The sequence below is a fragment of the Anastrepha ludens genome, chromosome 2, assembly GCF_028408465.1.
Source record: "Anastrepha ludens isolate Willacy chromosome 2, idAnaLude1.1, whole genome shotgun sequence".
Taxonomy (NCBI): Eukaryota; Metazoa; Arthropoda; class Insecta; order Diptera; family Tephritidae; genus Anastrepha; species Anastrepha ludens.
The window spans coordinates 143018877-143036948 of NC_071498.1; the positions used below are offsets into that span (position 1 = coordinate 143018877).

The 18072-nt window shown below is 37.3% G+C and overlaps 1 protein-coding gene across 4 annotated transcripts in view; it reads right to left on the reverse strand.

The window, feature by feature from the left end:
• The window catches only part of LOC128855473 (aminopeptidase N), a 102819-nt gene that overhangs the window by 20778 nt on the left and 63969 nt on the right, over window positions 1-18072 (reverse strand). For 3 of the 4 annotated variants that reach the window (XM_054090411.1, XM_054090412.1, XM_054090413.1), the window contains exons 2-3: window positions 10342-10632; window positions 291-462 (exon numbers count right to left, since the gene is read on the reverse strand). In XM_054090411.1, coding sequence (XP_053946386.1) covers window positions 291-462; window positions 10342-10632 — 463 coding nt within the window. The remainder of the gene's footprint in view (window positions 1-290; window positions 463-10341; window positions 10633-18072) is intronic. The other variant, XM_054090414.1, reaches the window with a different exon arrangement.

Sequence of the window (18072 nt, forward strand, 5' to 3'; positions counted from 1 at the left end):
AGATAGAAGAAGAAAGTGCACTTAAACGTTTCAGTGAACACACCTTGAAAATCCTATCCTAGCTTAACAGCAGTTGATGATGTAAATTTTTATTTCTCACACTTTCCATTTCAATTTGCATGTCAGGAATGACGGCAATAAATTGCTGTCAGAACACCAATTGGGACGGCGTTGACCGATAGTGGGCACGTGTTAAAAAATTGTTTAATAATGAAATTAGAAATATGTAGTGCTCCGCCCGAATGGGGGAAAAGTGGTTTGCATAGATTGGTTTTGTAATTGATACCCACCTTGGCGTCGCCACTGAATTTGCTGTCAGGAAATATGTAATGAGTATCGTGAAGATGAGCGCCACAAGCGCTAGTACTGCGGTGAAGAAGACGCATGTTCTTGTCACGTAGATGCCGGAGGGAGGACCGTTGAATACGTATTTTTGTCCATTTTTTGTTTTCAATTGGCCGCCTGAAAAAAATGAACAATAGTATTTTAGTGGGAAATTATATACAGATATTACATAGGAATATTCTCAATTAGTTACTGGACATACAAATCTAGGAGGGTTACATTTAGCAAAAATTTTGAATATATTTCTAGCGACATATTGAAATGGAAGACATTCAACAAATTTTCATCCATATTTTCAACTTTCTACCATATAACAAAAACCTTGAGCATTAGTTAAGTAAAGAAAATTCACAATACCACCAGAAAAAAATGTTACCAATTGCACTATGTTGGCGTCACTAAAATCAGCCGATACTGTCAAATTCTCTGAGAAAAAGTAACTGCACCACCTCATTATTCTCTCCATTATGTGGAATGTTTCGCTTCGAAAACTGTTTGGAGCTTTTTGATTGCAGTTCATCCCCTGTCAACGGATCAATGTATACCCTCGCTTAGTCCAATCGGAACTTCCATCAAAGGAAGAGTGGACGGAAGACTACACTTGGGGACAGGGTCTGGTGAATTTGTTCACGGATGAATCGAACTTGGAAGGAAAGGTTGGCGGAGAATTTTTTTGCGAATAGTTCCCCATCAGCCTCAAATTCAGGCTACCGGACCACTGCAGTGTTTTCTAGGCAGAAGTAGCCGCAATCAAGGAATCTCACATAAGTACTAACAGTCAAGAAAATAAATATTTACAGCCAAGCGGCAATTAGGGCCCTCGGGTCAGTGACGGTGGATACGAAACTGGTCAGGGAATGCCTGGCTTCACTTTCGACTGCGTCCGAAGTCTGTGACATAAGCCTCATCTGGGTTCCTGGTCACAGCGGCATTGCGAGAAACTGTGAGGCGGATGAGCCGGCCAGTCAAGGCACATATGAGGTGATTTCCCCGCGAAGGGAGCGAGTTGGAATCCCTCTGACTACCTGCGACCTGCTCTGGAAAGATGGGCTTCACACCAACTCAGCGAGCGCCTTCTGACTACGTGTGCACCGGGAACACTCGGGAGAGCTTCTGAAGTTGACAAAATCTCAACTTTCGAGCCTCGTGGATTTTCTCACAGCACACTAAGCGCGGGGAGTGCATGCTGTGAGACTTGGATTTGCCTCGAGACCTTTTTGCGTCCGGATGTATGGAGGATGAAGTGGAATCATCTCAGCTCCTTCTCTTAGCTGCCCTGATCTGGCGGGACTAAGATTCTAGGCATCTTGGCTCTTACTTCTTTGCTACGCCTGCTGATATAGCTGGCGTTGACATTAAAAATCTGATGAATTTCATCAGCAGCTTAAAGCGGTTAACGCAATTGCGGCACAGTTATCGTTTGTAATCCATCCTATAAATCCATCCTCCTAACAATCCCACCACCACCTCTCCCCGCCCTCTGCTTTCATCCAATCGGTTTCTTCACAATGGTGTCACAAAGGACGAGTCCCTTTATCTTCGTCCAAATGTGCCCACTCCTTGGGTAACCATTCGAACCTAATCTAACTCGATTGCAGATCTGTCGTGTAAACTAAACGACTTGAGCTTCACTGGATAATTAATTTTCACAGCAATTAAAACAAGACGGACAATGTGCACTCAACGAACTATACTTCATTATGGTTAACTATATTTCGGACGTACTTTATACAATAGCAGTGTTTTGCCAGATCAGCTAAATACATTATTTTTTTCAGTCATTCATCGACATTTCATCATGGATCCTATGTCTCAACAACGTTAACAAATCGTAGAATTGTAAATATTACTATAATCGACGCTTTGTGAAAAGTGTTCATTGCGCTCTCGGGGCAATTTAAGGCGTTCAGCGATGGGGCCCATTTTTGGGTTAATGACTACGTCAATGAGCAAAATTGTCATATTTGGGCGGAAGAGCAACCCGAAGCAATTTAAGAACAGCCATTACATCCATTGAAAATAACCGTTTGGTGCGGCCTATGAGCTAGAGGAATCATCGGCACATATCTCCGCAAAGGCTGATAAACGACTTTTTGACGACGTAATGTCGGAAATTGAAGCCACAACGATTCCCACAACAAGCAAGACGGCGCTACTTGCCATACAGACCATGAAACAATGGATTTACTGCGTCGTCGTTTCGATGAGCAATTTATCTCTAGTCTCGGACCAGTGGATTGGCCACCAAAATCAAGTGATATCACACCTTTGGACTTTTATTTGTGTGGATATGTAAAGTCGGCCACCGTAGCCAAATGGGTTGGTGGGTGACTCCCATTCGGAATTCACAGAGAGAACGTAGGTTCGAGTCTCGGTGAAACACCAAAATGAGGAAACACATTTTTCTAATAGCGGTCGCCCCTCGGCAGGCAATGGCAAATGGCAAACCTCCGATTGTATTTCTGCCATGAAAAAGCTCCTCATGAAAATATCTCCCGTTCGGAGTCGGCTTGAAACTGTAGGTCCCTCCATTTGTGGAACAACACCAAGACGCACACCACAAATAGGAGGAGGTGTACGCGCCAATTATATATATATATATATATATGTAAAGTCTTAATGCTTTGTGGAAAAATCAGCTTTGATTGAGGCATTGGAAGCCAACATTACTAAAGTTATTCCCGAGATACCGACTGACGTCCCCTCCAGCGACTCATTCAAAATTGATGTCTACGGATGGCCGAATTACGGCGCAGTTGCGGCCAAGATTTGGAAGGGATTAATAATAATAATAATTAGCGCGTACACTTCTTTAAGGTGTTTGGCCGAACTCCTGCTCCTATTTGCGGAGTGCGTCTTGATGTTATTCCACAAATGGAGGGACCTACAGTTTTAAGCCGACTCCGAACGGCAAATATTTTTTATGAGGATATTTTTCATGGCAGAAATACACTCGGAGATTTGCCATTGCCTGCCGAGGGGCGACCGCTATTAAAAAAAACTTTTCTTTAATTTTGGTGTTTCACCTTCGAACCTACGTTCTTTCTGAATTCCGAATGGTAGTCACGTACCAATTCATTCGGCTACGGCGGCCGAGGGAAAGGATTATCTTTAAAAAACAAATGTCATCAATGGTTCTACACAAAACTAATAAAAATTGCCCAATCAATGTGAATTCCCGTTGTTTTATTTCAATTTAAAATCCGATGCCTCTAAATTTATTACACTTCACTCAGCAAACAACTCTCAAACTAAGAGAAAAAGCAAAGGATTCTAAAAATTACTGCTTTCATTAAATCTCCTATAAAATGTCTATGCTTTATCGAGTTTCACTTAGCAACTATTATGAATTCCTTAATAGCCAAGCGACACATTTAATTGTTGCTCAATCACTTCCAATTAAAATGTACGTACACTAGATCTTTTTTTTTTGTTTTTGTTCTCCTTTTTGCTAACTATCGATATAGAGAATATTGAAGGCGTGAAATACGCAAATTAGCGCAAAAATATATGCGCACCCAACCGCAAACCACATGCCACTCAATATCGCAACCAATTTAGCTAATTGCAGGAGGCATAAATGCCTGATGTGGTGGGTCCAACAGTGGCTTGCTGATTGCGTGCGGCAACTTTTCGACCAGCAGGAACTTTATTACATATTTAGTAATAGAAACCCAACCGTTCGATGTGTCATGGATTGCGCATTCTATTTAAACTGAATACAGCGAGAAAGAATGTGTCAAGTGTTAAAGTGGCACAAGTTTGGAGGGGAGGGTGAGTGAGTGCATTGTTTAAATAGAATTTGTGGTTGAACGTTGACACCGTATTCAATGAACGAAAGAGTGACTTTAATTTGTGAAGAAAGCTTAAAAATGGAGAAACGCCTCGTTGGGAGAATCATAAAATTGTTTATCAGCGTGACGAAGAAACAAACAAAAAATGCCTCACTTAATTGGCAAGAAAAAGAAGTTTACAACAATCTCAACTCTGTGATATTTCATGACTTACACACACACATATAATAACATACACACACACTACGATGTTTACTGAATACCTTCCGCTTTTATTACTTGAAAATATTTGTACGAAACACTTCTGGGTAGCCGCGTTAAATAATTTAAATAGGAAACGTGACTAGAATTTTACTTCGCTAGCACTGAGTCAACCATTTATGGCCACTGATCTACATTTCACACCAAACTCGCGGCATAGAATTGATGCAAAGAAAACATTCTGAAAAAATAGTGAAAATGATGAAGTTCTGTTTGCTATTTTCTTTTGTTTTTGTCTCAAATTTACATTTTAAAGTGCGATTTTTATAAAACTGTTGTCCGGCGCTGATTTGAATTGTTTCCGAAATTGGGTCAATGTATGCAAGCGGAGGTGGAATGACTAGAATTACAATCAGCTGCGACTTGAAAAAATTGAACTGAAAGGCAATATTGATTTAGCGGCGAATCAAACAGAGAAGTAAATTTAAATTTAGTGGCACATCGCGATTTTGATAACTGATAAGATAAAGAATGGGATTGATATTTGTGGTAAGTGTTAGGCCAATAATTAGAACACAAAAGTTCTTAAGACAGAATATTAACCCTTAACGGCCGAGAGCTGTTTTTTGTAATACTCGCCCATAAGTCGACGGAAAATTAGGTGAAATTCGAAAACGTTTATAGGGATGATTTATTTAGATATGAGTTCAATATATTTACATGATTTATAATTTTACATGACCAACAAACCAGGGATGTCAAAGTTGCAATATTTGTTAAAGAAAACTACAGCGAAGATAAATAAATGAATTGAAAACTGAATTCTTTTCATGTCCCCGTATTGGGGCCTTTCGTTTTCTATCGCATGAGTACTAAGTCCCCGTAGCGGGGCTTTTCGGCCGTTAAGGGTTAATAACACTGTTCAACAAAGTTGGGAGAAAAAAGAGAAGAAGCAATTATGAAAGAAGAAGAGTTGTAAGGTGTTGGATCATTTGCCGTTTTGTCGCCAAACACCACAAAAACTTCAATTTATTTTTAGAATGCATTGAAGTTTTCCTAATTGCTCTCTCACTTGCTCTAAATTATTTGGAAAAGTATTAAATAAAACTAAACTTTACTATTAATATTGCCTCTAAGAACCTATAATAACATAAGAAGAGGTTAAATATGCCATTAAATTCTTCAATGCCAAATTCTTCAACCCCACATCATCTCCGCCTGGGACAACGAAAACTGCCTCCGTCCTGAACAAAATGCATCATCGTGAAGCTGCCTACGAAAGGCGATTTATGTGAATTAAAGCATTTGTCCAATTCTAAAAAATAGCCATTCATTTCTGGAGTTACCTCCTCGTTTGAGCTCAATCTTTTTCCCGCCAGCCATTTCTTTAAATTGGGGAACAAATAGTAGCCCGCGGCATCCGGGGCAACTAAGCCTGGACAATAGGAGGCATGTGAAACGAGTTCGTTCTCTATTGCCATTAATTTTGTGACCACAGATGCTGAAGCGTGAGCTGGTGCGTTGTCGTTATGGAAAAGGAAAATAATTCGACTTCTTCGAGTAAAACGAATGTGAAATGCAAAGAAATATACCGATCTGGTTAAAATTTGGTGTGTGTTCTTCCAAGGGATGCTACTCGTACTAATTAAACATAACTTCGATACGCGCGACTTTGCATGGATCGACGCCAGAATGGATAGCACTTTATAGTACGCACAAGCACTAGCCAGGAAACGGAAACAAGCGCCAAAAAGTAGGCACCAAAAAAAAAAACGCCAAAAAAATTGGGACCAAAAAACGCCCCAAACAGTAGGCACCAAAAATATATTTCCAACAAGTTTGCACCAACAAACAAGTGCCAAAAAGTAGGCAATGTTATTTCTCACTAAAAATTCGCTTTCTTGTGGTTGCTGAGAAAAAATAGCCTAAAGTGTATTTAAGATATATATAAGGTATAGCTTTCTCTCTCGCCGAACGAAAATGCCCAAAACGTTGCATGGCCTTGAAATTTTACTCTCCATTCTCGATCGTCCATCGACTCCTAAGAAGTTTCACTTCAAAGAAATAAAAATAAACTTTTCAAGAAAACAAATCTGAAATTGTTAATGAAAAAAATTTTCTACAAAAAATATGAGCTAATGAGGCTAAAGTCTTAAATGGCGACACCGAAAAGCAGATGGTTTTTATGGAAACATGCCTGAATGGTAGACGAATCCCGCAACCTACGATTCAGTAGTGCTCGAGGTCGAAACCCCGGGTATGAAACAACAGATGATAGAAAGAGGCAGGTCATGGCAAACCTCCAAGTGTTTGGTATTCCTGCCATGAAAAAGCTTCTAAAAAAACTATCTGTCGTTTGGGGGTGGCATAAAACTGTAGATTTCCTACATTTGTAGAAAAACATCAAGACGCTACCACAAATCGAAGGAGCAGTTGGGCCAAGTAAGCAACAAATGACGTAAGCGTCAATCATACCGAAAATTTACTAGTCCGTTTATCTGCCTAGAGCGACCTTATTGGAAACAACTTCTATAATTTCCGGTTTCATCGTTTCAGTCACGCACAAGCCCACTAGGAAATTGAGAGTATCTGCATACATATGTATGCATATGCATGTATGTTTGTAGAGTAATTTAGTTAGTAGTATTTAACTTTCACATCAAAGCTAATTTACAACTTATTGTAATGTAGACCAATTTAAAAGCCACAGCTGCGCTGGATGTGCCCATTATCATTTTCCTTTATTTTATTTATATTGCAATGCCATTACTGAGCTATCGGCGTTGGACATTTCTTTTATGCTGCCTGCAGCTACCGAAGAGATGTGCTTTGATCTCGTCCAATTGCATTTACCTTTAGCAGTGAATAACACAAACCACAACCGCAACAACATTTTTCCAAAGAAATGTTGCAGATAGCATTTGTGGCGTAGAGTGCTGCGGCCGGCCAGAATGCTCTAGCTTACCAACAAACAACCTCAGCACACTCCCGTGCAAAGCTGCAAAAGTCAAATGTGAATGGTGCAGAGCCGTTGATGCATTGTCTGCTGCTGCATGTGTGCTTTCAACAAATCAAAATGCCAAAAACAAAATAAAAGTTGATGGCATGCCTCTCTAATAAAAATGTTTTATGTGTACATTTGTGTGCCGCCGAGTCGCTGAGTCGGTGTTGCCTAAGGAGATGCCTGCTTACCTCAGAACCAACCATTTGACCCGAAAATGCGACTGATGCATTAATGTGGAATTTTTAGGCAGCTTTTAAATGCTATTTTTTTTATAAATTGATGTATGTGCGTTGCTTTCAGCAAATTTAAATGTACCAATAAATAAATAAGGGGAATTGAAAATCCATGAACCAACCAACTATGTTTAATTTACTTTTCTGTCATATTTTAGATATCAATTGGACCAAAAAGTATGAAAATAACGTAAAGCTGAAAGAATACTACAGTAGCTCAGAATATAACTTATAAAGTAACGATTATGGCATTTTCTTTTCACTTTATTTATTTATTTGAAATATAATTTTAAATAATCATATTACGAAATCAAGCAGCAGCGGCCATCGGCCTGACACTTGATTTTATTGTTATATCAAAACCGCTCATTATTATAATCGTAAAAAATCCCCAGCAATACCTAGGGTGAGCAATGTCGAAGTCAAGGCTACTGAATCATCGATCGAATTCGCTGAGTACTCTTGCTATGGATTCAAAAAATGTATGGTAAGCTTAGATTAGCTTGAGGTGAAATAGGAACTTAAGCCGTGGTGCTGCTTGCCGCAGGACATTGAAGCTTATATGTTCAAACAGCTTGGATTATTAATGAGACGAGAAATAATAGTATAGTCAAACAATTGCGATTCAAGTGACTGCATTTCTAAAAGCATACAACGGGCAAGATAGGAAGGTCAAGCATTGAAGGAATGAGACAGCTCCAGAGCAAAATGAATAAAATTCCGCCGCGCTCTTTCAATTCGATAGAAATAAGTTCAATAGATCGAATTCCAGACTAAAAATTAAACAAAATTTTTCTCGTAAACAAGTTCTTATATTATTAATAAAAGAAGAAAGAGGTGGTCCAGAAATACTAACCTGTGCATGTGGCTATTAAAGCAGACTTAGTATTTGCAGTTTCAACATTGACAGTCCTTTTGGAAAGATAAGAGCTAATCCATCAAAGGGATACCGAGTGGAGCCCTAATCGTTGTAGCTTATGCAATACCATATACAGTCTGTGTCAGAAGAAAATAACTGTTTTTTTTCTTTTAACTTATTTCATTCTGCTTTTTACTACGTAATAGTCCCACTCAAGGGCTACGACGCCAGTGCTACCTCAGCCCAGTGCCGTTCGAAACTTTCCCGTAAACGCAACCAAACAAAAATGACTGCGAAGTACGCGAAGTGTCTTGAGGCGATATTTTTATGCACGCATTCGAAAAGGCTGAAATTACCTTAAGTCGCGACTGCAGAAGTGATTAAAAAATCAAAAAAAGTTTGTTGTGATGTGGAATCAGCGGTATAAGGTGTACAAAAATGTTGATGACTTTTACGAAACGTGTTCGACAAAAAAGCAGGATAAATTAATCGCCCAACTTTTTAAGCGGGACCCTTCTTTGTGACTACGCCAAGCACGCACAATTATTGCTAAAAAGGGAATAGATGTGAGTATCAACACCATCGAATGATGACTGAGGAGCCGAACATATCCTAACGTTCCACATCATCAAAACCACTGCTCTCAGAAAAACACATTGAGAAGCAACAAAACAAGAAAATGGCGTCACAGTACATATTGGACTGGCCTTCCCAGTCCCCAGACGCCAACTCCATTGAAAATGTGTGGGGAACTATGAAAACGCACCTTGCCGGAAGGGCAGTCCATAATTTAAAGCAACTCGTGCGTCAAGTTCGCAAAATCTAGTCCTGTTTGTCGACGAGCTACGCAGAAAAGCTGATTCAAAGCATGAAGAAGATGCCAGGCTATACTCGTCTACGATGAAGGCTACACGGGTTATTGAGTAATTGTGACTCGTAGTTTTGTACATACTTTCATGTGAACAAATTTTAAATACATACATATATATCTTTTATAATGCATGAATAATTGCAGTTACTTTTTTCTGACATGGACTGTAGTTACATTACAAAAATTTGGTTTGATTTATTAACTTCAATTTCCAGATATTTTGGGTTTTATCTGCAAATATAGTTAATTGAGAATTATTTAACTAAATCTATCTTTTTGACACTTTTGTACCATAATTAGTAATTTGAATTTTTATTAGTAATTTCAACTATATATTTGAATTTATTTGACAAAGTAGATATTATTATTTGCGGTTGTGGAGTATATGAAATCAAGTTAAAGAAAAAATGCATTATATTTTCGTAAATGCCATAGAAATTCTTTGCAAAAGGTATTCGATTTATGAAATACTTAAATATTTCTCGTTAAAGGGCACACAAGTTCGAGTTAACAAAGTTCCACCTCATCTTCGTTGTAAATAGACATCATTGTGATGATATTTATTTTAAGTTTGTTACTCGTTTTGGATGTTTGAACGATGCAAAAGAGACACTTTTTCAACCCTACTGCCTATCATCAAAATGTGCACGAAAGAATTTCAGGATCCGCATATCAGAAGTTTACTCGGAAGTTCGCCAATGCCTGACAGGAATCCACCACTGCTCAAAAAACAGGTAAATATTATATTTAGTGCTTACAGAGCCTATCGAATAAAGTACCTACCATCTGTACGACACGCCCTCGCACACTGCCGTCAATTAGTTTATGCTATGCTTTATTATGTTAGTGTGCTATGTTATGTCACTGTCAGTTACATGTGTCGAAAACTTTTCACTTGCTTTTGAAAATTAAAATCGTGATATAAGAACAAATTCAATACTCTTCGCACATATTTTTATTCCTATTGCAGTTCTTATATTTAATTTATTTTTTTCAATTGTTTTTTTTTTCAAGTTTTCCAATTACAAACATACCCGTAAATTTTTCCTTTGTTACGAATTCGATATGAAAGTGTTCCTTTAAATTTTTTACGCGATTATAATCGAAATTTCGCACTTTTTCAATAATGTCCTGTAAGGCCGAATTAAAGCGATTCCTATGCAATGAATTTGGTGATTCCAATGAGGCTGATGATTGTGACATTGTTGGCTGTTCTTGCGGTTGAAATTTTGTTCGTGGCAATTGTGTTGTTGTGATTGATGGTGTATGTTTAGCCGATAGTGATTTTTGAAATTTAGCCGAATGAGTATTGGAATTAATGATAGCTGAAAATAGTATGAAGATGAAGAAAAAATGTGTGAAGAATAATTTTGGTGTATGGATATGTAGAATTTTTGAATTTTCACCGAAAGTGTAAGTAAAAGATGTAGATAAAAAGTGCAGTTAGTAGACGTGATTTTTATGTTTAGCGCCTAAATGAAATGTAGACGTATATTATTAGATGTTAGTAGATAGGGAAAAGTTAGAGCAAGAGAAAGAGAAAGAGAGAGAGAGAGAGAGAGGAGAGAGATATTGTTGAAGAGTCGTATAAGCAGCAAGCAAAAAATATTTAGCTAGGTGTAAGAAAAAAGCGCAAACAGAAATTTTTCAAATTGTACAAATTTAAAGAGAAAAAAAGAAATCGAAAAACTCAAATTTTAAGTATCCAGCTTTTATTTTAGTAAAAACATGCGTAACTGGAAAAACTGTAGACGTAATAATGGACTGGCAGAAACTTCCGAATGACATTTCGGCATTCGCTGGGTCTGTTAATTGCAAAGACCGTTCAATGTGAATGCCCGCTGAGTAAATTCTCACTGACAGTTCATTCTGGATTTGTCCATGAATTTAGATGCCCTCGCAAATTGTATAAATATATTTCTACTCGCGCTCTTTTCTTGTGGAAAACGTGATCTAAAGGGTTTTTCAATCGGCGTTGGTCGATTTTGGCGCCCTGTGGCAGCCATTTTGCTTTGGTGACATCTGTCAAATCTTTTGTTTATTATTCAGTTGTTTATGCCAAATCATCATGGCAAGTTACACGATTGAACAGCACGTTCAAATGATAAAACTTTATTATCAAAATTAGTGTTCACTAACGCAAACGTTGCGCGCATTGCGCCCGTTTTTCGGTAGACGTGGTGGCCCTTCAAAGACGACTCTTCAACGTTTGGTGGCCAAATTTGAAACGACCGAGTCAGTAAACAATCAGCCAACACCCGTACATTCAAGAAACGCAAGATCAGCCGAGAACATTGCGGCGGTGCGTGAAAGTGTACAGCAGAACCCGAGGCAGTCTATTTCTCGCCGTTAACAAACAAAATTTCCGTATATGGGACGACACCAATCCACACGAGGTTCACCAGGTGATAATCCATCCTCAAAAAGTTACCATTTGGTGTGGATTTTGGGCCGGTGGCGTCATTGGTCCGTACTTTTTTGAAAACGACGTTGGTGAGGCGGTCACCGTCAACAGCGAGCGCTACACAACGATGATAACCAATTTCTTATGGCCCATATTGAACCATGTGGACCCAGACGACATGTGGTTCCAGCAGGACGGCGCTACGTGCCACACAGCAAACGCCACGATTGACATTCTGCACATCTACCCGCCCTTATAGAAAAACCCTTTAGAAGCTTTTATAAAAAAAAAATATCGTTAGGCAGATTTAATATCATTTTTGTGAAAATTCCATTGTCGTTAGAGGAGTGTATTGAAAATATATTGTAAAAGATGGTACAAAATTAATCATCCTATCGATTCATAATTTTTGCAAAGGGCGTCATTCTTCAGGCGGACTTTTGAAAAAAAGGTATGTTTTTCGGGTGGCTATTGTGTTATTTTTTAAAAAAATGTTCCCATTGTAGCACATGCCAGAATGAGACAAGCCTTCAGAATAATAATCAGTTTAACTTTTCCGTTTCAGATGTCCTGAAGAGCCAAAATCCTGTCGACAAGCCACCTATCTTTTTTTTAAGACGTTTGCTTTGGTGCCACATTACTACAAAAAATTTAAAAAAAAAAAAATTGTTTTTGTATACTATTTGTTGTCAATAATAACATGCTAAAAAAAAAACAAAACGATCGCATTTTGTTTTCTTAAAAAAATTCCTAAAAAATATCTATAAAAAATGAGTATTTTACCAGATTACTACCTTCAATCAGATTTGATGCTTGTGAATTAGACAGCTGCATTATACAAACAGAAATTCGAAATTCCAAGAATTCCATCAATTCCATTTTTTTATTAAATAAAAAAAAACAAATTTAATAATTTAATATATTCTAAAAATTATTCAAAATCGAAATGAAATGACTAATTTTCCTCCACCTTGCATATGACCAATCTCATACGCTCACTCTTTCTAAAGCTCCTGATCTTTTAATCTCAGGGCACTCGAGCAGCTTTAAGTGGGAGCAGCTACAAAATGCAACTAAAAAATGGAAACTGTCTACTACGAAGTAAAGTGAAGTGAAAAGTGTCTTGCTGTTGAGCTATAAATGAAGATAACTATAATTTTAAGCCTACTCAGTAAGGCAGTTGGTTTTCATGAAAACGTTTTTATGGTAGAAATGCAAGGGGAGGTTTGCCAGAGTCTGCCGATAAAACCTTTTCTATCGTTCAGTGTTTCACGTTCACCTTGGGTTTCGATTCAACGCACAAATGCATTCCACTATGGCCAACTCCATTCAAAAGTTTGAAATTAAAGTTTGAAAAAGTCGAGCCAAGAAGCATCGATCCCCTAAAATACTCAGGCTAAACAGCCCATTGTATTTAAACCTCTGGAAAGTAAAAGGATAAATAGTCAAGGAGTAAAGGAGAGAAGTAATAGAAAGAAAAGATAGTACAGAATAGAGACAGAGACAGAGATAGTTAGTAATGTGAGACTTTTCCAGATTCTTTGGAAAAATCTGAAAATATTAGTCAGTTTGCAGAACGAATATTACACAGTCTCGTGACATCCGGACCTAAAACTAGTAGCCTTGCTCTAGCAAATACAGAAAACGCACAGAGAAAATGCTCTGTACTAACTGCCTCCTCTAAGCAAGACAGGCAAATCTGATGCTCAATGATTGCAATGTTGGTCATATGCTGACCCCATGGGTTTTGTCTTGTAATAATACCGACCATCAACCGAACGTCTTTTCTTCTTCTTTTTTTAGCAGAAAGTTCGACAGTTTTCTGTTAGGGCTTGTCACAAAATACTTTGGAGTTTTGTAGCGTTCTAGACCGGATCATCGCTCTTTATGTAAATCGCCGATCCAATTCATGATTCCTGCAGAACTGTTTCCGATTATTGGCTCTGGTTCCGGTGGGGTAACCGTTGATCCACGGTTGGCCAATTCATCGGCAATTTCATTCAGTTCAATACCGCAGTATCCTAAAACCCATATGTCTGTCATGCAACTGAATTAAGCTTCTTCTTACATTCTTGAACAATCTTTGAGGCCTGCTGTGCGTTCTCCAGGGACGTTCAGTGCGGCCTGACTATCACTAAAGACTTCAATCTGTTTCTCGCTCCATCTCCTCTCAATTATTGATTCTGCTACTTTCAGAATGGCAAAAATTTCCGTTTGGAAAACAGTTGCCATTCCAACCATAGCGTAATGATACCTATTTCTATCGTTAAAGTTTGATAGTTTACAGTATAATCTTAGACCCAATGAAAAATTTTGCATTTTTGGCAAAGAAAAATTTATAATATCACTGACATGAATTATTGGAAAGTGTTTGCGAACTCATTTGCAATATTACGTATGCATGTAGGTACGTCAAATTCAATGCAATATTTGTTAGAAATATTATTTTTAATATAGTTTAATTACTTCAAAAAAAAATTAGGTAAAATTTTAAAAATAAAGCAAAGCTTACTACTTCCTCTAGTCGGAAATAGCATTAACGGATATACATATCTGCATAAGTCTATATTTACATATGTCTGTATATAAAATAATATTCGCAGACTGCAATAAATCAAACCAAAAATACCTACCGAATGACATTTTGTGTTAGCAAACAAGCAAAAACATACTTAAGCGGCTTAAGATGTCATTGAGGTATGTAAGTGTGTGTGTGTTAGTAATAACTAAAAGTGAAATCCACAAACTAAGAGGACACACCCAAATACCCACAAAATTCATCGGCAATTTCAATAAGTGAAATAACAAAAAAAAAAAAAAGAAACAAAATAAAAAAAAGTTTTCATAAAAAATTATAAACAAAACAATTTTGACCTTGAATTTGGTTGAAATTCATTTCTACGGAAATTGCAGTCGTGCCGTCAGAAATACATAATTTATGTTAATACACGTGAAAAAACGGAATAAGAAATAACATAAGCAGCAAAAGAAAAAAGGCAAATTAAAGTAAAGAAAATACTAATAAAAAAAAATTAAGATGAAATCCAACGCCGCCGATACAAAACCTCAACGCTTCATTAGTTTATAGCGGCAACGAACCTCACAATCGATTAGCCAGCACACACACACGTAGATGTGCATACATACATACTATGAGCGTCAAAAGTGTGTTCACCGCTACGAAAGTTTTGCTTATTGAAGAATATTATGAAAACAAACGCACATTTATTCCATTCCTCTAAATACCCACAGAGAGCTTCATTCAGTATTAAAAAAATTATAAATAACAACAACCATGCACCATACATTTTATTTTTAAGCACATAAAACAAAACCACAAGCAACTATTTTCACTACTTTAACACTTCCAGACGCCTTGAAGATAACAGGGCTACTCAAATTTCCAAAAGTCATGCGGTCGCTTCATCATCGGATTTCCGTCCATCGGATTTCTGTCTTTGTTCTTCAAAGTCTTGGAGAGGCTGGAGGTAGGTATATGTAGATCTAGACAAGAATAAACTCCTCAACGTGTGGAGGATAGTCAGTGCTTTGTGAAAGAACCAAGCGGGAAAATAGCGACGTTTCTCCTAAAACTTAGCAGAAAGGACCTAAGCGTACTGGTGGGTGTAATCACAGGGCACAACGCCTGATAAGCCAATCCTGTCTTGAGGATGACGACACTGCAGAGCATTTTCTCTGTAGCTGTCCGGCGTTTTCCAGAATCAGACTTAGGATATTGGGTTGCGATATACTGAGTATGGATAAAATTCATACTCTTCGGGATCTCTTAAGATTCATTAATGAATCCAAGAGATTTGTGGAAGAGTGACCTCAAACAAATTTTTCCGTCTTACCACCCATATTTTATCTTTTCTATCTCTATTCTTTCTATTGATTTTTGTCCGGGTGTAGTACAATGGTCTAATGACTGAGTGTTTGGACTTGTCCAACCCCCCCACAAATCTAATCTAATCTAATCTAAACTCCTCATAGCGAATCAATCGGCATGTAGAAGTGGTCCAGATATTTTAAAAGTAACTGCAGATATTCGACCGGCATTTGATAGCGGTGGACTGACTGTTAGAGTTTTCCAAGGCTTTTGACAAGGTTGCAAACAAAATACTTTTACTTAAGAGGTTCCGGTAGTCTAGAGCTGGAAAATTTAGGGTGTTTTCAGGATTTTTTTTAATTATAAATAAATAAAAAAAAAAAAAAAATTAAAAACGATATTTAAATTCTTTAGGCTTTTTATTTAACTTCTTTTACATACAAAAATGAAAAAAAAGTGCGGTCCATTATTAATCAGCATAACTGTAGCTATGCCCCGTACTAGAATAAAAAAAATTGACAAAATGGCGCGGTTTTGAATTTGACACTCTAAAAATCGGGGTTTTTTCAGTTTTTTAATAAGAAAATAAGATATAATTGAAATAATATAATTCTAGTACGGGCAATAGCCATTTAGGTATGTTGTGAATAGAATTTCAGACGATTCGGTTGAATAGTTTTTTGACAACATCAGGACGAAAAAAGTTGTTTCGAGATAAATGAGTTTAAAGTTAGAGGTACAGGAACGCGCAGACCGCTCTCTACCTAGTCAATGAGCTGTAGAAGCTATTGCAATTGAAATTTGAATTGGTCGATCCAGGGAGCACCAAGAGATTTGTTGGCTCCTACAACACCCAGGCTAAAAAGTCCATTGTCTTTACAGCTCTGGAAAGAGGGTACATAGACAAGAAGCAAAGGAGATAAGTTTCAGAGAAAGAGATAGGAAAAATAGAGAGAGAGTGAGAGACAGAGATAGTTAGTCTTGTTAGAATTTTCCAGATTCTTTGGTAGAGAAGTTTTTTTTGGTTAGAAGCTTTAGTATTGGGAATTTCTGCATGAAAATTTCACGGCATGTTCTTAAGATACTAAACTTTCGAAATATAGTATCTTAAAAATAAAAAATCGATGTTATGTAATTTCTAGAACACCGGGTCCCCTTAATCTAGAAACATATTTTGGATTTTCTGATGGTGCGATAAAATTAATGGAAAAGTAAAAAATAAAAGTTCTGGGCTAAGGAAAATCCATTCTGCGTGTCTGTAGTAGGCCAATTTCAATAATTTTCCTTAGTTCTTAACTGCTGTAAGAACGGGTCCATTCATTTGTATGCAGATGATGCCCTAATTTATCCTTAATAAGCGTTAAATGTTCGGCTTGTAGGTTTTAGATATTTGATTCAGAAAAATAGAGGGTTATGTGAAAACACCCATGAAATGCTTTGAATTGCTGTGTAGGCTCGATTATGGTCTGACTTGTGAACTAGGCAGTTGCAGTATATAAAGAGACAGACAGACATAAATAAATAAATAAATAAATAAATTGAATGATTAATTTTGCGCCAAGTAGACCAAGCTAAATACTAAGTTACATAAAGTTAATAACATTTTGCTTTTACTTTAACTTTTTTTTTCTTTTTTTGCTCTCTGAATCCTACAAGAAATTAAAATTTAGTTTGGTGCTCACTCACTCTTGACGCTCATAGTGAGTACTATATAAAAACAAAACCATTTAACATTTTGTCCGTTTGTTTGTGAGAGGCAGCGTTTGGGTTTTAAGTTCTTTGTGTTTTCGACAGTCCAAGTTCAAAGTCAAGTCAAGCGTTGCTTTTATGAAAGTAAACGAAGCAAAAGCTCAAATAACACAAAACCATATTTTAATGTACAGTAGGTTCACGATAATCGCGACAAGTGAAGACCAGACTCTGTCGCGCTGACCATAGTAAGTACGTAGTTTGAATTCACATTAAAGAACTTTTTAAAACAAATTATTTTAAGTATTCAATAAAATGAGTTCAATGAAATGCAGAATATATGAACTGAAAATAGTTTGAAGAGCCACACACAGGTGATGAGAGTTGTAGATAATTATTTTTTAATGCAGGTTAGCGTCACCACTTGCCCTCAACGTGGGTGAAACTGCCCCTTTGAGCAAGTCCTAACCCCTATAATTCTCCTTTGCACCTTTGAATAAAAACAAGCCATCTGATGAAATATGGGTTCAGAGTTTCAAATATTTTGAAAAATGGTGCACGCTTCACAGAATTCGGTTATTTCAGAAAATATGCTTTTGCTCTCTGTCGAACGAGTCAACGCTAATAAAAGGTGGCTAACAAAAGCCAACTTGTAAAACAACAACAAACAAATAAATAAAGATAACTTTAACTCTTTATAGCTTTGAAAAAAAAAGCTTTTCTTTTCTAAAATATCCCAAATTAAAAAGGCCACAATTCAATTATCTCCTTCTCCAGACTTGGGAAGTTAAAATTTGTTGTCACCTGACACATGTTCGAACCCACTCATTCTTTATTTTTGAC